This window comes from Typopeltis vanoorti, chromosome 3 (assembly GCF_054136105.1).
Source record: "Typopeltis vanoorti isolate ZY-2024b chromosome 3, IOZ_Tvanoo_1.0, whole genome shotgun sequence".
Classification (NCBI taxonomy): Eukaryota; Metazoa; Arthropoda; class Arachnida; order Uropygi; family Thelyphonidae; genus Typopeltis; species Typopeltis vanoorti.
Genome location: NC_143551.1, coordinates 168426143 through 168445000, shown reverse-complemented (window position 1 = coordinate 168445000; position 18858 = coordinate 168426143). Strand labels below are relative to the sequence as shown.

At 34.1% G+C, this 18858-nt stretch overlaps 1 protein-coding gene across 1 annotated transcript in view; it reads right to left on the bottom strand.

The window, feature by feature from the left end:
- The window catches only part of LOC150108734 (dual specificity calcium/calmodulin-dependent 3',5'-cyclic nucleotide phosphodiesterase 1A-like), a 663448-nt gene extending 649885 nt beyond the window's left edge, over positions 1-13563 (bottom strand). The window contains exon 1 of the mRNA XM_090416188.1: positions 12962-13563. Coding sequence (XP_090272314.1) covers positions 12962-13043 — 82 coding nt within the window. The 5' untranslated portion in view covers positions 13044-13563. The remainder of the gene's footprint in view (positions 1-12961) is intronic.
- Positions 13564-18858: the final 5295 nt, after the last annotated feature.

Here is an 18858-nt window from a genome sequence, read left to right as displayed (position 1 = left end):
ATACATAATTTCGACACTTTTCTTTGTAGTCCCGAATATAGCTGAAATGAAAACTGGAACGGTTCAATTTTTTTTTGTAAAAGTTTCAAATACGGAATCCAAATAAAATTTTTTCATTAATAAATGTAATAAATAAATAAATTTACTGAACGTAAGTTAATAGGCCTAATACTGAGATGACTAGGCTTTTCCTCCTGGAAATAGGCAAATCGGACAAGAAAGACAATACGAATCCATATTGTTCTGTAATTATTCCTTAGTAAAGCTGCATTGCTATACCAACAATCATTATATTGAGGAGGACGAGGGAAAATAGCATTAATCATTAATATCACTACTACTACTACTACTACTAATAATAATAAATTGATTCTTTCATGTAAATATTTTTCAATATAATACAGGAATTCAGAGTAAAAATATTGGAAAACTTAAAAAAAATTCATTCCTGAATTAAGTATAATTTCTGGGAAATTCCCATGTTACTCCTCTTAAACATTATTAATATAATTAACGGCTATTTTAGCCTGTTTTTGTTTAGGAGTGTCCCTTATATTTAATACATTGGCTAACATAACTCAAAGGGGCATATATATATTTTAGGGCATTATGGGCGAGTATAGAAGGCAATATGGTAGAATAAAAAATGTGGAAAGATTATATACATACCTTGATTTTGGTTTAAAGAACGTGGATGTTCCCAAAACTTTAGACATCGTACACACACTACTCTCCGAGGACCACACCCTACACACACGCACAAAATTAACACCAAATGACATAATTAGTTTGATTAAACTCACAATATCTGCCAACTTCTTTAAATTCAACAACTCCTTATATGTTCAAATTTTCGGTCTCCCAATGGACCAAAACATCAGTGGACAATTAGCGGAGTTATTCCTGGCGCACATTGAATCACTTCTACTCCCCCCTTCCCTCCCCCCGGCATCACCTTCTATGGCAGATACGTAGACGATATTCTATGCATTGGCAAACCCTCACACATCTCCGCCTTACAAACATCCCTCAACGATTTTAGCAACAGACTACAATTCACCATGGAAACAGAACAGAACAAATCCATCAATTTCTTAAATCTTACATTAATCAGAAGCCATAACAGAATTGCCACGAAGATATTTCACAAGCCCACACATGTCGGAAACTACCTCCATTTCAATTCATACCACCCATATGCCGTTAAAAAATCTGTCATCCTATCACAATTTATCAATGCTTACAAATTCTCCACCAACAGCAATTTTCTTAACACTGAACTCAAGTATTTAACACAGGTTTTCAAAAATCGAAACTACCCCACGCATGCGAATTATACGGCAAAATGCCGTCTTAACAATAATACAACAAAAGCAGACTTCCCGACACGCATGGTCATCAAATTGCCATACATCCAAAACACATACAAGGCTTACAAATACATTTTCAAAAACACGAACTATAAGCTAGTATTCACCACAAACCATAAATTAGGAACTCTCCTAAAACCTACTAAATCTCTCACTCATAAAGAATTATTCGAACACCACAACGTAGTCTACAAATTTCCTTGTCAAAAAGACTGTGACGTCACCTACACGGTCTCTACAATTTGGTCGTTATGGACTAGACTACAAGAGCACTTCAGGGATTGCAATATTCCCATTCCAGAATATCTGAACACGAAAAAACACCGCAACATCAAAAAGAAAAACAAACCACAGAATACAGGGAAGACTGAAATTGCAGCTCACGCCCTTGAACTAAAACACATTCCCCAAATTGACAAAGCCATAATCATTGACAAACAAGAAAACGAAACGATGCTTAGAATATCCGAAACTATTGCCATAAAATGCGATGGTAATTCTATCAACGTCCACCGCCCCTACCTAATTTCCGAATGTTGGACGATCCAAAACTTACAAATTAAGCCACGCCTCCGGCCATTTAGCGACAACAAATGCCCAAATTTGGCAGATACTTCTTGCAGCCTCATAGCCCTACAGTCATTCCCACAAAGTTCCGACGATGGTCAGACGATGACCGAAACGGTCCACACCACGTAAACCCTTGCCACAGTTTCCACATAAGGATACCCTTCCCCTTCTTTCCCCCCCTCTCCCCACAACAAAATAATATATATATATATATATTATTTTCTTTTATTATTATGTTCTTTCCCTCTCTTCCCCCACCCCCTTCAACAAGAGCTTGGATTTAGAAGGCATCTTTAAACCAAAATCAAGGTATATGTATATAATTTTCCACATTTTTTATTCTGCCATAATTGCCTTCTATACTCGCCCATAATGCCCTAAAATATATATATACCCCCTTTTGAGTGTTAGCCAATGTATTAAATACAAGGGACACTCCTAAACAAAAACAGGCTAAAATAGCCGTTCATTATATTAATAATTCATTCCTGAAGATTTTTCAATCATGTTTTTTATTTACTTATTTATTCCTTTTCTGTTATTTCCTCGACGACAGGAGTGACACGTGCACTTATCTCCCGAATAACCTCGAAAGCAAGTAATTGCAGTTAATAAGGGAAGGAATAGGCTAAGAATACTAATGAGTATTTGCATGGGTATATTTCTGGGTTTTGAGGAGGTGATCAGTGCAGTTTGTTAAAAAAAAAAATTAAAAGATTAAAATATTCTCTAGGAAAGGAAAATAATAAAATAAGGAATGATGAATAAAGAGTCTTAAAAAACAAACCTGTAAACCTTTTAGAAGCATACTCATTTGGTGTTATATTTAGATGAGCAGCGGTTCTTATTCGACTTTTGAAGGAGGCCAGTGGTCGGCAGATCACAGTTAGAAAACACAGTGCTAAAGGAAATTGGAATCGGGTTGAGTTGTTTTGAATTAAGGAAGAAGCAACTGGCCTTAAATTCGTGCGTGTTTTTCCAATTCGGTTCGCTTGTTTTTCGGCAAGAAATAAACCAAGTTTCAGAGAGGAAAAACCTTCCACCCTCGTATGAGACAGGCTAACTCACCTTCAGGTTAAACGCCCTGATAAAGGCGATTGACATCCTTGATAAACGTAGGATGCTATAAATTCTAAATGCTGCTATTTAGAATTTATGATCAGAGATGTTGAAGCCTAGATTAATATCATGGCTTTTAAGACGTCATTAAAAGATTTTTTTTAAGGGGAAGGGGCGAAAAAATATGCTACTGCACGTGGCGACAAAATTTCTAAGGCCGGCCCTGGTGAATATGTGTTTGAGGTAGATATTGAAATCGTATATTGTCTGTTGGATTTCATAAGCAGGTGCATTATCCTGCAAAAGCAACACGCCTCTGCTTACTTTCTCGAACGATTTTCCTTAAGTACCTCCTTCAATTTCTTCAGAGCTGCTGTAACAGTTTAACCTTTCTTGAGGTAAGGTAAGGATTACACCATCCATATCCTAAAAGACAATGGCAAGAACTTTCCCTGCTGACTATTTGGTTCGAAACTTCTTTGGCCATGGAGAACCTTTGTGTCTCCCCTCCATTGACTGTTGTTTGTTCTCTAGGTCATAGTGACAAAGCCATGTTTCATCAACGGTTAGAATATGAGCTAAAAATTTTCACGAGGATGAAATCCCTTTATGAAATGTTCTTTTGACATCTCAACTATACCCGCCTCAGTGGATATCATTCACTGCAACCAGTATGCCCCGCCAAAAAGGATAATAAAAAGATATATACCTCTCAAAATAATTCGAAACAAACAAACCAAAAAAAAAAAAAATTGCACACACATCTTCACCCCCACATGCCTTATAATTCATTTTTCGGTGAGCTGTATTTTCGGTGAATTGTTGTTTTTCGATCAATTGCGTTTCCATGAACTGTCTTTTCGATTAACTGCTCATCGGTGAATTGCTTTTTCGGGGAATTGTCTTTCGATGAATTGCTTTTTCGATTAATTGTTGTTCGATAAACTGATTTTCGATGAATTGTTTATTCGGTGAATTGCTTTTTCGATGAATTGTTGTTCGATGAATTGCCTTCGATGAATTGTCTTTCGGTAAACTGTTTTTCGATGAACTCTCCGGATACCGTTTTTGTTGTTTATTGATAAGGCCTTACAAGGGCTCGTCCTTAAACATCACGCTGAAGTCATAATTCGGAAACTCAAGTTATTGTTGCAATTCAACATTTTTTTTTTTTTTTGCATTTTGATATGTCGTTTGAAAGCTTTGAAAACAAACAAAAAAAACTTAACTGCTTAAATATACATAAATAAAATATACTTAAATGATGCCTCGTATATAAAGTAATGATGGTAATATGTGTTATAATACTGAAGTGCAATGCAGCGCAAGTTGGTCCTCTGGAACACTTTAGTTTCACAATAACGGGAGGGGAAAGAGATTAGACGTGTTTAATAATTTCTAAAAACAACTACTACAAACTATAAAAGCAGTCGCTGTCCACAAATTATGTCTAAGTATGCTTCTCCTTATGTGCATCAGTATTTGGATTGATTACACATCCGTCTAGATAAAAGTTTGTTTGCTTCGGCACTTGTTATCGTTATCATTGTTTTGCGACGGTATACAAGACCTCAATTTGAAGAGTGTCTTGTCAAATAAATGAACGAAGCGAACCAGACGACCTCACAGAAACATAAACATTTAGAGTATAATATGACAGCGTGTCTTTTGTGAAAATCACTTTCGACCAAGGTGGCCAACAAGTCTAAAAATTCTGTCGCAACAACCCAGTCGTAGAAACTATGGGAGCATGATGTATACTGTCCGTGTAGCACAGCAAAAGTAATCCGACACGATGGACAAGAGTAGTTTTGTGCTGCTCTGTGCGACGTCGTAATTTATCATAATCGGGACAAGAAAACGTAAATATTGACGCCGTAGCTATCTCACATATTGAAGCGAGATTAAGTCTAAAGAAAGAATCCTTTACGAACTTATAGCTGGAATGAAATTCTGATAATTTTTTTTACGAAACCCAATTTTTAAAATATGATTTTTGTAAACTCAAGAAACTGTACACATGTTTTGGAGTGGGCAAACTTTTGACAAATATTCATGTGGTATGAGGAGAGGACCCCATACAACGGTAATGTCAAAGGTGAATTTTATTTCTCTTGTCGTATAAAGTATAATAAAGATTATTGAAATATTTGGAAACACGCATTTAAGAGGGCGCAACATTTATTCTAAATGAATTTATTTGTATTATAAACACTACAAATGCTGTATGATAGTGCGGATTGTGATACTGTCTCACAATCCGCTCATCGCAATCTTAAAATACTGTTTATTTGAAGAAAAAAAAAGAAAAAAAAAACGAAGTCGCCTAGTCATGTGACGAGCGATCAAAGAGGATTCGGAATCGAAATATTTTAACCGAACACAATATCACCGCAGAACGAGAATATTAACTTTGGACAAAATTATTATCATAAGTTGAATTCAGTGTGCGCATTGGAAAGCGGGATTTAATTTCCCCCTAAGCATTTGATTAAATAGTCTGGCATGTACCATGGATTTTTTTTTGATTTTGATAAATTTCAATGGCACTCAATCTTCAGTTGTTCACTGAATTACTAATTTAGTCGAATCACCATCGGATGTTAAACGTTTCTCGACAGAACATATAAAACATTTAATATTGAAGGACAAAAGAAAAAAAACAAATTTTAAAATATTCTTCGCTTACTAAATCGATTATGAAATGTTATAAAAATGAAAGAAAAAGGTCAGAAAGGACTCAGTAATTTAAATTTAAGTTTTCAACTAAAGGTAATTGTGAAGCTTAAATTACGTTTGGATAACCAACGAAATAAAGAATTCAGCGAGGCACAAAGTGTTACAGATAGCCAGTGCAAATTAATATCACAACGGCATCAATGAGAAGATAAAGTATTACCTGCATGAGCTGCTACTGTATGAAATTTATATTACTCCATTTCAATAACAAAATGTTTTAAAATTCCAGCTTTAAAATTTGGTCGGAAAGACTTGGGTTCGAATCCCATCGAAGACACACAGAGTGGTGGCAGCGTTTATCATTCCATAAGCTTATGCTTTTCATCAACAAAACAGGCAAATCGGCCAGAAGAACACTGCAGCAAATGTGCACACTTGTTTTTTGAATAGCAGCACGATGAGTTACAAAATATAGTGATGTGATTCGCCATTGAGGTCGGAAAAACGGTAAACAAAATAAAATATAAAAAAAACATATATTCCTTTTTCATTTATATATTCTGAAATGTTCATAACAATACATTCTATTAAATAAAAATGTTGGTAATGACTTTTCGATTTATTCTAGGCTGAGACGTTTCCACAACTTGAGGATTCCTTTATTATCTTATTGTGTTGCATTTCCATGAAACAGTCGATATGGTTTCGCCTGTAATTCCATCATCAGCAAGCTAAGCAAACATCCAACAAATTAACAAAGGCGGAGACCAAAGCAGGGTCTTTAATTCTCTACTGTAACATTCTTTAATTATCTTCGGAAGTGATTTGAGGTCTGAAAGATATTTTAGATGTGATCTATATTTTTTTAAAAAACTTAAGCTTGGAAAGAAACGATCCAGCTTCATCTAACTTATCTGCATTGTTACTGCAACAAACAACTTTTTACTGTTCTTTAAATAAAAGTCTCCTTTAAATGAAATTAAGTAGCATGAAAAACATCATAAATAATTTACGAGTATTTTTTAAAAGAGGAAGTTTTTTTAACGATTGTAATCAATTTACGTCTTAAGGATTTAATTGGCGCTGTTTTAACTGCCTTAATGTGTTTAGTCTTTATCTATGTCTAGATATTTCAAAAGAAGAAAAAGCACAGTTATTTCTTAAACAGAACTTACGTCAATCCAAAGTTATAGTAAATCGCCATAAGTGAGTTTTTAGGTTATGAGAAGCCAATGTCAGATTCCGTAAAACTAAATTATGGACTCAAGAAAATCAACATATAAACATGGAGAAAGTGATGAAGAGTGTCAACTCAGATCGATGATTTCTGAAAACAAATGGGAAGAAAATGCAGACTGAAATATATTGTAGCAGATAAAGTCCACTTACATCGACAGTGAGAAAAGCTTCCACATGTTTAATTCTGTTATATTTAAAACCTCCGTCTTTCCATTCATCAAACCGAGTCTACAAATCACTGTCTGACAGCCGATTATTGTAAAATTAAATAAAAGCTTCAATGTTCCCTAGTAAATTGATGATATGGGTTAAATCCTTCATGTTTAGCATTATAAAACAATACAAGATAGACAGGGGAGAAACTGCATGTCTTTCTTGTCCGACAACTGTTTCATGTCTGTTCATGGGACTGATTTGCCTGTTTCCGGGAGGAAAAGCCCAGCCTACGCAGGCTCCATTATTAATATTGTTGCTAGTAGTAATATGCGACTTCAATACAGCAATTATTATTGGACGAATTTTACTCAGATTCGCTGTTTGAAACTTTTACTAGAAAATGCCGAACCGTTCTAGTTTTCAGTTCAGCTGTATTCGGGGCAACAAAGAAATCCCGTGTCCAAATTATACAACAATAATTCTCTGATTTAGCGGAATTAGTAGAAGTTGTTGGTACAAGAAGTACTGATAACTTCTACCAATTCCGCTAATTCCGTTACAAAAACTGAACCGTTCAGACAGCAAGAAGCTGTCTGCACGGTTCAGTTTTTGTTCTAAATGGATCACTTTTATCATAACATTTTCAAAAAAAGTTTCGAAATGATATTAGCAATTCCACTTTGGCAGGATCAATTTAACGAAATTTTAGTTAAAATTTTGTGAATTGCATTTTCGACGAATTGTTCATTCCATGAATTGTCTTTCGAGTAACTGTTTTTCGATGAATTTTCATGGAACCGAATCCATTATTTGCAAAAGTAGTAGATTAGACGGATCTGAGAACGCCTGCGCCATTTCGTGATTCTATTTGTAGGATTAAAAACAAAAATGACTGTTGGTAAATGAGTTGTGAAAAGACCACTTGTTTTATTTTTATTAAATAAATTGGTGCAGTTCTTATACTTGAAAAATGTCATTTTAATTCATCGTAATAACTAAACTCAATATACTGCGAAATACATTACGCCTTATTTTTAAGTGTGTTAAAAGTTGCAAATTCAAGGCAATCTTGAATGCATATCCGAGTCGACCAATTTTGTCAGTATTCATTTTTAGTAACGAAAACATATATTCCGAGATTTTCGACATTTTATAAAGCTATCACGAGCTTTATATAACTTTTAAACGTATTATATAAGATAACATAACATTACGAATCTATATATAATGAATATATGTTCAAGAAGGACAATAATGTCTTCAAAAGTATGAAGGCGTATTGAAAGTGGGGGCCTAGAACAAACATGATATTAAAGCAACTGATATAACCATAAGAAAGACCATATAAGAATATAAGATCATAAGTTACCTTAATAACTGCTACTAGTATGTTCTTTCTTGTGCTTATATCTGACGATTTAATAATCATTTTTGATCTAGGTATTAATCTGAACTTTCCAGACCCTCCCCCCCCTCATAATAGTAAAGGTAGTTAATATTATGGTGACGCAATGCTTCTATGATAAATGCACATATTCTCTATTCGGCGCTCGTCTGTTTCCGGAAAAATCTCGAGCCTCACAGATAATATTCTATGATCTTTGTATGAGACCTGTTAGTTCGCCTTTTAAGATTATCAATAAGAAAATATAAAATATAGGCATGTAGTTTCACCCATCATATTGTTCATCGACATGTTCTGTCCAATTAATCACCATATCACCGCAGTCGACGATTTTCAACTAAGAGAAATTAAGTTGGATTCATACGCCGTATGAGACCAAGAAACATATCTTAGTTGAAAATTTGTTGAAATGTTGCTTGCATCCGACGAGATTAGAACCGAGACCTTTCCAAGGTAGAAGTGAAGTTTACGACGCTTCAAGGCACTATAACAGCATTATAACCGAAAAGCAACATATCGGTGTATAAACATGCATGTATATCTCTCCTTTTGAGTAGTTTATTTCCACCAAGACCTTGGTCTGAGATGGCCAGAATGACATTTTATAACTACATTTCATAACGAATATTACATGAAGGCTGTTTTAGTTGTTATCAAGTATATGAACTTGAAATATATAATCTTAAAAATTATCTTATAGTTTTCCAGAGAGTGTTCGAGTTTCTTCCAGACTTGGTTTAGTTTTTTGAGTAGAAATAAAATACTAATCGATTCGTGTCTGCAAAGGTTATCAGTTGAATACTTAAAAGCAGAGTTCTATTCGTGTTGGAAATAGAAGTTCTTGTTTTCACATTGTTTTTCGTTAAAACCGCTTAAAATGGCGAACTGTTACGAATGAGTTGCTTTAAGGTGTGCCTTTCACAAAGCATTAAGGTGTGCCTTAATGCCATTAAGGTATGCTTTTCACAAAGCATACCTTAATGGCGGTATTGATTAAGAATATTGAGTACTGCGAAAACTAGCAGTGGCAAAGCGAAGAATAATTGTAACAACTACAGCAATGTTGTGGTAAAACTGCATATCGAAGAAAACCATAATTCCATGTGGTATGGAAATCTCTAGCGAATTTGCATGCATAACCGATGAACTCAAGACATCATTTGAATCAATAATTTAATACTAGATAGAAACACATGATGTAAATAATAATGGCTGCAATAACTGGTTTGAATGAAAACAGGAAACTTTATTTTTTAATTTTCTCAAACGACTGAATTCAATTTAAAAAACAAACAAACAATTCCTTTATATATTTATATACACATTATTTTTTTCCAATTAAATAAGCAACACGTAAGTAACCCACAGCAGAACTATATACAAGTTATTTGGCTCTACAATAATAGTTTTCATCAGTCTCTCTGTTATCTTACTGTTCACACAATTGCCAAAATGAACAGTTTTAGTGTTGCGAAATCCATCTGCTTTTCTATAACCGGTTCATAAAGTTTCGTAAGTCCTTGAAGAAGTTGTATCTATATAGTATGTGTCGATTTTTCTAATTATCCTTTTATTAAAACTCTAAAGAAAATAATATTTATTTTGGAATAAATGACTTGTATTTTCGATCTGTCAGAGGATAAGAATAGGTTAGATGAAGCGTTGATTCCAGCGTCATTCAACATGAAGTAATTTTTTTATAAATCTTAACTGCTGCCCAAAGAGAACAAAAACAATATATATATATATATATATATATATTTTAATTTAAGTTTAAAAAACTTCGGTCAGCACAATAATCTGAAATGCTATTCACTCGTAGAATACTGGTTTCAACTTATGACTTGAACATACATAACATAGTGTTATTGAAGCTTAATATTTCAATGTGCATCCTAGATAAAGAAATAATTGTGGTTCATAGAAAACAAATGAAAAACTTGTTATCATTTATAATAAAAGAGTAAACTTAATATGCATAAATTCAACAATATGTTAAAAGATATTTTTTTTTTTTTTTAATCTGAACAGACCATCACATTAGTGTTTTTAAATCCAACAACAGGAAACGATAATGCAACTGAATATGAATTAGCCATGGAAGTGCTAATTATAACACGTACAACGAAAATAGAAAAAAAAAAGCAATGTTTCTATATGCTATTTTGTTTGTTGTGCAAATTCAGTGCAGAACAAACAGCGTCGAAACAGAATGCATGTGCATAAGAAGTCCTGGAAAAACTAGAAACATAAATTTTATATTAATATATTTAAAGATATGTTTTCTGTAAGCAGAAGGGGAAGAAGGGGTAGAAGAATACGAGACTTCAACGATGTGAGATGATTAACGACATTTATTTAATATTAAATATATAAAACTTTCTCTCAATGAATAGAAAATAATCGTTAATTCCCGCGGTGTTGTGATTTTTTCAAAGTCTGCACCGAAATGAAACTTACTGGGAACATTTGAATCTTTTACGATCGATCTGCAACTTTATCTGTAAGAAATTATTATTTTGATGTACTTCCATTTTTTTTTATCTCTTTTCAAAATTTCGGATTTCTGTTGTAAGTTGGGAATTGCATTTATAATTCTTGTCAATCGAAAAAAGAAGTGGATAACGGTTCGAATATTTGTAAATTAATCCATAATATCTGTTTTGATTTTTGCTACTTGTGTGTACTTCTTGTTTAATTTATTTCAAAAAACGACGGGATTGCAACCTAATCCTCAATTCGGAAGCATTTTTGTTTCAACTCCATTTTTATTGCGAATAAAACCTAAGAGTAAACCACTCTCGAAGAAGATACTATAAATTCTGTTCAGGAATTTAATTTAAAAATAATAAAAATACGAATTTATTGTTATAATAATAATAATTGTTTTGAATTTTGCGTGGTATTTGTTTTATACTCAGCTTTTCTTTGCACTATCACGTTTAATCTATCAACGATTTGTAGTCATTTATGTATACGCAAAACTAAGAAATCAATTATTATAATTAAATTGGACAAGATTATTTGAGGGTTTGGAACAAAGGAACACTCATAAATCTTCTCTAAAACGCGAGCGTTTTAAGGAAAGTAACTTTAAAAGTCTTCTAAAATAAGCTACAGACAATAAATATTAAAATAATTCAAATTTTTCATTATCAGTATGTTTAAAGAATTCATGTAATTATATAGCACGCTTTCATATATAATCATGAAATTACTCAACATATACAAATGCTCACTTTTCAAAATACATTACGTGTTAACATGGTTGTTACGCTGACCGGTCGTAGAGGGAAAAAAATCTCTTGACGTAAAATGGCAACAATATCGTTCTTAAGAAGTTGATGAAAACGTAAAATAAAGTAAACACATTTTAATGCAAGAAAGATAATCAGATATTTACACAGAATACGAAATAAATTTATATTTAAATAAAAGGTTTTTAAAATTTAAAAATTTAAAAATTTAAATAAAAGGTTATATATATATTAGTGTTATTCTTATATTAAAATGCCTCGAAAATGCAATGTGATATTTCAAGTGTGATAGTCATTTGTTTTTGGTTTTCATTTCATCGCATCAGCAATTTGATAAAAGAAATTCGCGGTTTCAAAATGCTCGTGCATTCCGTTTACACGAATGTTGTTTGCTTTCCCTTAAGGGATTAGAAATTGACTCTGAACACCCGCAGGCTTGTCCTTTGGCTTAGATGTGGAGCTAGTTTACAAAATTCAGAGGAAGAATAGTAGAAATGCAGCTGAAAGCGAATGAAGCGTTATTACTGTTTACTCTGGCGACGGAGAATGTCACAAAAGCATGTCAATATAGAACGTAGACAGCGAAAAAAATACTCTTGTTCGTTTGGTTATGAATAGGGTTACAAAATGTAGAAGAATAGCAACATACGATTTTTAATGTTGAATTTACAACCAACTTACTAAGAAAAAAGAAGAAAAAAAAAAGAAAAGGTTCACTATTAACCATATATATAGATCTAAACACCTGACTTTACAAATACTTACTCTTTATTATAATTTCTAATGATCATTTTAAATTTTGGTGTAGGAAACAAAGTATCATATTACACAGGTTATATAAATCTTCAGAATATTTATTGAAAATATTGGCAAAATAATTAAGTTTGTAATTTTGAGGTATAAAAATTTTCTTTCATATTTTTCTCAATAAATCAAGACAATTTATGTCTACATATATAATATAGATATACAATTCGAGCCACTCCAATCCAGTCAAACGTTAGTTGTTAAAAAAATCAGTTCGCAAAATTATTCAGATAATCAAAAAAAAAAAAAAAAACGAAAGTCAGATTAGAAAATGTAATATTATCAGCAGAAAATAGAAGATTGAATAATTTATGAGAATTACCATATATACCTCCAACAATTTCATCTCTGTAATTTCTCAATCACTGTTCAAAGAGGGATCATTGAAACATTGTAAAAAAAAAAAAAAAAAATCATACCTGGTTGCCTGTGGTAACCTTCCATGCTAACGGCTGTACTTTGACATCTCCGAAGAGGTTCGTGGGTTTGTCGATGGGCCATACTGATATAGACGTAATCCAGTAATAGCTCTTAGATTATTTTATTCCTTGAAGATTGTTGCTTGAGAAGCAAACTTTACAGACACGACCTACTTTTCTTTTAATCTGAGAGAGAAAACTTTGAAGTTTATTTGTAAGCGATAACGGCAGACGAATGCGTCTGTCGCCAACGATCTGTGGAATTGTGTTTAGACAAAAGTTAGATATCTACTGGGCCAAACTTCGAGTGCACATCCGCACATTTCTGGATGGCGATCAAACTCACAGCTTCATCAATGACAAGGAGGAAAGTAGAGACGAAGGGGTGTTCGCATCGGGTGATTCCGTCATTCTCGGACGAAAGGGACAATGGAAACCCACAAGGAGACCTTAAAGTCCGTCACCGTGTGCCGTTAGGTCCAGAGAGCATACTGGAAACAAACTTGTACCGTCAGGGTGCTGTGCCATCTGCACGTGGATTTTGTCAGTATTCGCCGAAGCTGCCATCTTCAGTCGGTCGAGGATACGGCAAATACTGGGAGTCGTGACGCACAACCGCTTCGTCTCCCGCTATCGACCGAACGAACAACTGTTGCTGCTGCTACGTCACCAAGATCAGACGGTGATTACCTGCGCTTTGCGGCAACTCTTGGAGTCGTGCACTGCGTAGGATCCTTAGAGTATTTTCATCTCTCACAGTTCGTACTCCGAAAGATTGCTCTCCGAAAACACAGATCTAAGCCTTGTGAATGGAATCTGTTATCCTCGTTTCTCGTATTTCTTCCCCACGACTTTGCATGCCGCTAACAAAAGAAAGCAGCCCCACTGTGAAATCGCTAGTGTGTGAAACTATTTTTCCACCTTTTCGAGTATCTCACTAGAGGATGCTAGGAAAGGGTTTGGTCTACAGAAAAGAATAAGGCGCGTATTGAAACAGGCGGCTTATGTTTTTTCCTGTTTGTTACAAAAAGGCTGAGTTCTGTATTTTTCAGAACGAATCACATTTCTGTGAACGAGAGAATGCTTATATCGCTGTTACTCTAGGGGATTTTAGAGTCACCTTATCTTCAAAAATACAGGAGACAAATTCAGCTAGTGGGTTCTGTGTGCATACATTCTTCTACAATAGTAGAAGAATGTATGCACTTTAAGACATACCAGGTGGTACGGAATTCGAGTGTACTTTTAACGCAAGATTAAAATCGCCTTGAAAAAAGTATAAATAGTAGCCAAAAAATAAAATATGCGAATATTAGGACAAGTAGAAATAATTTCTTCATATTCGATTACAAAAAAGTGTTTTAGAAATATTATCTTTACTACCTTATTCAAAGGCATATTCAAAGAATATTAATAAAATTTCTCCATAATAAAAACGACAAAAATAAATTTAATATAATTCAAAAATAGTTCCTTAAACATTACCTCCACGCATATATTTTGTTAAAAAGAAGCCTATACGAAGAATATATATATATATTCAAATTATCTTTTTAAAAACTGTGCTCCTTATCTAGGAAAGCGATTGCTTTACAATTATTCAAATCTATTCCATAAAACTCCAGTAGATCATATTTCAAATAGGAACATATTTCTATAAGTACTATTTATATTAGCTGCTTATTTTTTTTTTTTAATCAAAGAGCTGAACACTGAAGTAATATCTATTTTATGAACACATATAATCAGTTATAAATAGTAAATGTTTTGAACACAAATTTCCCTTCTTGGAAAGATTCTTGTGCAATGTAACACCAAAAAAAAAAAAAAAACTATGCAATGTACGCGCGACATCAGTTAGTTCTGTATTCTCTTCTACAAAAAGTACCAAATTTTGTTCGTTTTGTTTTTTAAATCTGAATTATTAATTGGACTTTCCTGACATCAATTTAACTGAAGTTGTCTTATTCAGTGAATTTTACTTAAAACAGTTTCAATACGAGGGTGGTTTGAAAAGTTCTCTGCCTAACAATGAAAAAATGAATTTATAATTTCAAAATTATTTTTATTTTTCAATATAATCTCCATTAAGTCTAATACGTTTACCCTAGCACCATCATCCCGTCCCTGTAGGGGTTCTCAGTAAGATCTACAAAACACCCCTCTACAGCTGCAATCACCGTCTTGATTCGAAGAAAAACGTTGACCAGCGGGGAAGATTTTTAGTTTTGGGAAGAGATAAAAGTCAGATTGAGCGAAATCTGGGAAATAGGATGGATCTTCCAACAATTCATAGTATAGATCCCTTAATTTTCACATTGAGAAAACACTTTTGTGGACAGGTACATTGTCCTGATGAAAGATGATTTTTTCTTCTGCAAACCTGGTCTTTTCTTACAATTTTTTTTCGTCTAGATCGGAATAATATGTCCCGGTTATTAGTTTACCCCCTCTTCAAGATAATTAATATAAAAAATTCCTTTAGCATCCCAAAACACCAAAACCATGACCTTTCCTGCTGATGGAACCAAGTTTGTCTTCTTTGGCGCTGAACAACCTGCTTCTGTCTACTGTTTTGACTGTTGTTTGGATTCTGGTGTGTAATGCTGAATCCAAGTCTCATCCATAGAAATACATTGACGGACAAAATCAGTTTTATTCTTGTTATAACGCTTCAAGCACTGTTCAGAGATTTTTATGCGAGTGCGGTTTTGATCTGCACGGCACCATCTTGCGCAAGGCTTTTTCATTTACAATTCTTCATGCAAAATATATTTTACACGGTGTTTTGAAATGCCTATAGTCTCAGCAATTTCACGCGCTTTGACTCGCCGGTCATTCAATACCATATCGTGCACTGATCAATGATTTATGGTGTTGTTAAACTTTTCGAACGTCCTTCACGTGGATCTTCTTCAAAGCTGGTACGGCCACGTTTAAACTCGGCAGCCCATTTCGTAATTGTCGAAAACGAAGGAGAAGCGTGTTCATAAACGTTTATGAACTTGGAATGAGTTTCTTTTGGCGTTAAACCTTCTTTCACAAAAAATTTTATAACCTCACAATACTCAATTTTATCCATTTCAAGGGAATATAGACAACGCTTTGGCTTCGAACAGCTGAATAAAAACAACTACTTGATAGAATGACTTGCAATTTCACATGGATGCTTATGACAGATATACCAAAGTAGAAAAAAAATCTTGCCTATAGTGTTGCAATTTATTGTTGAGGCCGAGGATGTTTCAGACCACCCACGCATGACAAATTGTGTCTAATCCAAGTCATGATTTGTCTTTTGTATCTCCACATTTTTATTGATGGCAATGTCGTACTAACGTGTAAAAGTATTTCTTTTAGAACTCCTGAGTATTAAGATTTTGAAAGTTAAAATTCATTAATATGAAAACGAAATAATGGTTATGTGGATAGTCAAAATTTGCACACCCAAATTTGCTTTCTATAGCTTTCCCCCATTTCTTAAAAGTAATTTGAATTTGACATATGTTACTGGTGTTTTGAAATATAAAGTCATGTTCCCTTCCACACTAGGAACGACTGTCTGTTTAAAAGCAACACTTGTAGTTCTCGAGAACGATGATGCGTAAACAGAAACTCTATATCAGGCTGAATATATTTTAAAGGAAGACTAATTATCCAAGGTTGACATGTTTCTCAGCGGTCACAAGTGAGAATGAATTGTAGAATGATTGAACTACTCTTTTGGCAATTTCATAAACAACTACAGTCGAATTTTTGATGCAAACTACTAATATCATCAGTGAAATAAATCCACATACCGGCCACCGAATTGGAAACTTTTCGTATATTTTCGGTTTCCGTAGGGCATTCGACTGTCAGTACCAATCCTCTTCGATTCACTGATCATAGTTCGATGAGATATGGGTCGGGAATGGCCTTCATTAAATGCTTCAGTCAATTGCTACACACAGAAAGTTCTCTTCGTCCTTAGAAGGCTTCTATGAAGGCAATCGTATTCCTAACAGACTTTCTTAGGACTACAGACACGGGTCTTAGACAAGCAATGTCGGTTATTTTTCACACTGATTAAACACCCGGGATATGAGAAACCAGTCATTTCTGCTATTTTCAAAATGGTGACTGCAGGGGCACCCGGAAATAACCCCTTTATCGAACTCCGAAAGATCCTTTGTTTTTTCCATTGTGATCGATACTATTGACGATTACTGGTCAGTAGCATTCTTAAATAGTTGCCTAGAACACGCGGTGACGCATGTGACCAAGTATTTTGCATATGCTCTGCGCAAGAGATATTTACGTATATTAGCATAAAGGTTTTTAATTCAGTAACCGAAATGGGTAGTTCGACTTGAAGAAGGTATACGAGTAGTTAAATCTCCAAATGTGAACGGCTGAAAGCAAATCACTGTTATCACTTATTTTCATTCGGTGCTTCCCCGAGATGAACATTTTGAATAACGTTCATGGCTTCTGATGCGTCATTCCATTTCTTGAATTCAAAAAAATATATAAAATTGGTGTTCTTCTTACAGGTGCGTATTTTAATTTTTTAAAGTTAAAATCTTTTAAAGAGCTAAACGTTCATGTACGAGTAACCCTATAAGTAGTTTACACATATGTGTACAGCAGCGCCTCATGCGATACTTAGGAAAATAATTCAGATGGATTATTTTTCTTAAGTGATTCAATGTTATTTCTTTTGTGAACAAAATTGGTACGTTTTGATTTGGTTTGATTTAATGAGCAAATAAGGCAATGAGATCAATGCATTCTACTAATTACTTGTGTTCTTCTGGTCAATATGGGTGGTAAAACATGGGCTGGAATTCCGCCTACGACGAGAAGAATCTTTTCAACTAAAAGTGAGAATCCCGCCTAATCGAAAAGTGAGTAAGCCTATCTCATATGCAGTTGGCAAGATTTTTTCTGCTGTAAATTTGAAACAACCAACAGCTTATTTTACCTGTTGAAAAATCCAAATTTGTAGGAAGTAAACTTTGCCAACTTCTTATGAGACTAGCTCTCATACCTTCGGTAAAACGCTTTTATAAAAGGTAGTCCTGGAGTCATAAATTGGATTTGGACTTAGCCCTTTCCAACTGGAGGGTATATGTCGTGACGTACCTCGTCATGATACGTTACTGAGGCCCTTTATAATAGACAAGAACTGTCTGTTACTGCTATTTCAATTACCTTCATACGTTAGCAAGTTGTAACCGATGTCTACAGGTTAATAAAAGAAAGTTACAGGCTGCCGAAAAATTTTTTTATTTTTGACACGACAAGAGGAATAATATCCTTGGTCTGTTATCTCTGACAATGTATGGCGTGTAGGATCACTGGCTGACTTCTCGCTTTTGAAAAAAATAAATAAATAAACTAGCAAGTGGAAGTATTTTCTGTGAAGAAAACCTTAACACCCCTAACTGAGACTGGGCTTCGAGAATTTGTAGAAAAAACCCTTATAAAGGTACTTTGTCTCTTAGATCGAATTTGAACCAAAGGTCTTTACAACCAAAGGGTATGGTTGCTACCGACTACTCTACAGTGACAATAGGTATTTTTTGTTTGTTTGTTTGAAATATGGTAAACCCATAATAAAGTGAGAAGACGCTCTTGTCAATTTAGAGCTCACTTCTCTTTTCATCACCGTAACGCTAATACTGCAATAAATTATTTAGGATACATTTCCAACTCACAAGAATAGCCGTGTAGCCTTCTGGAAATGGAGTTAACTTCCGTAACGCCAGGCCAAACAAAGAAGTCCTTTATAAGTTCATTTCTAGTTGCCGACTAAAAGAACCTTTGCATGCCTTTTTTTTCAGGAATCTGGGTTAAATGATCTTTAGTAGAGTGAGTAGAGTTTTTCATCCCAAGAACTTGAATTTTAATCT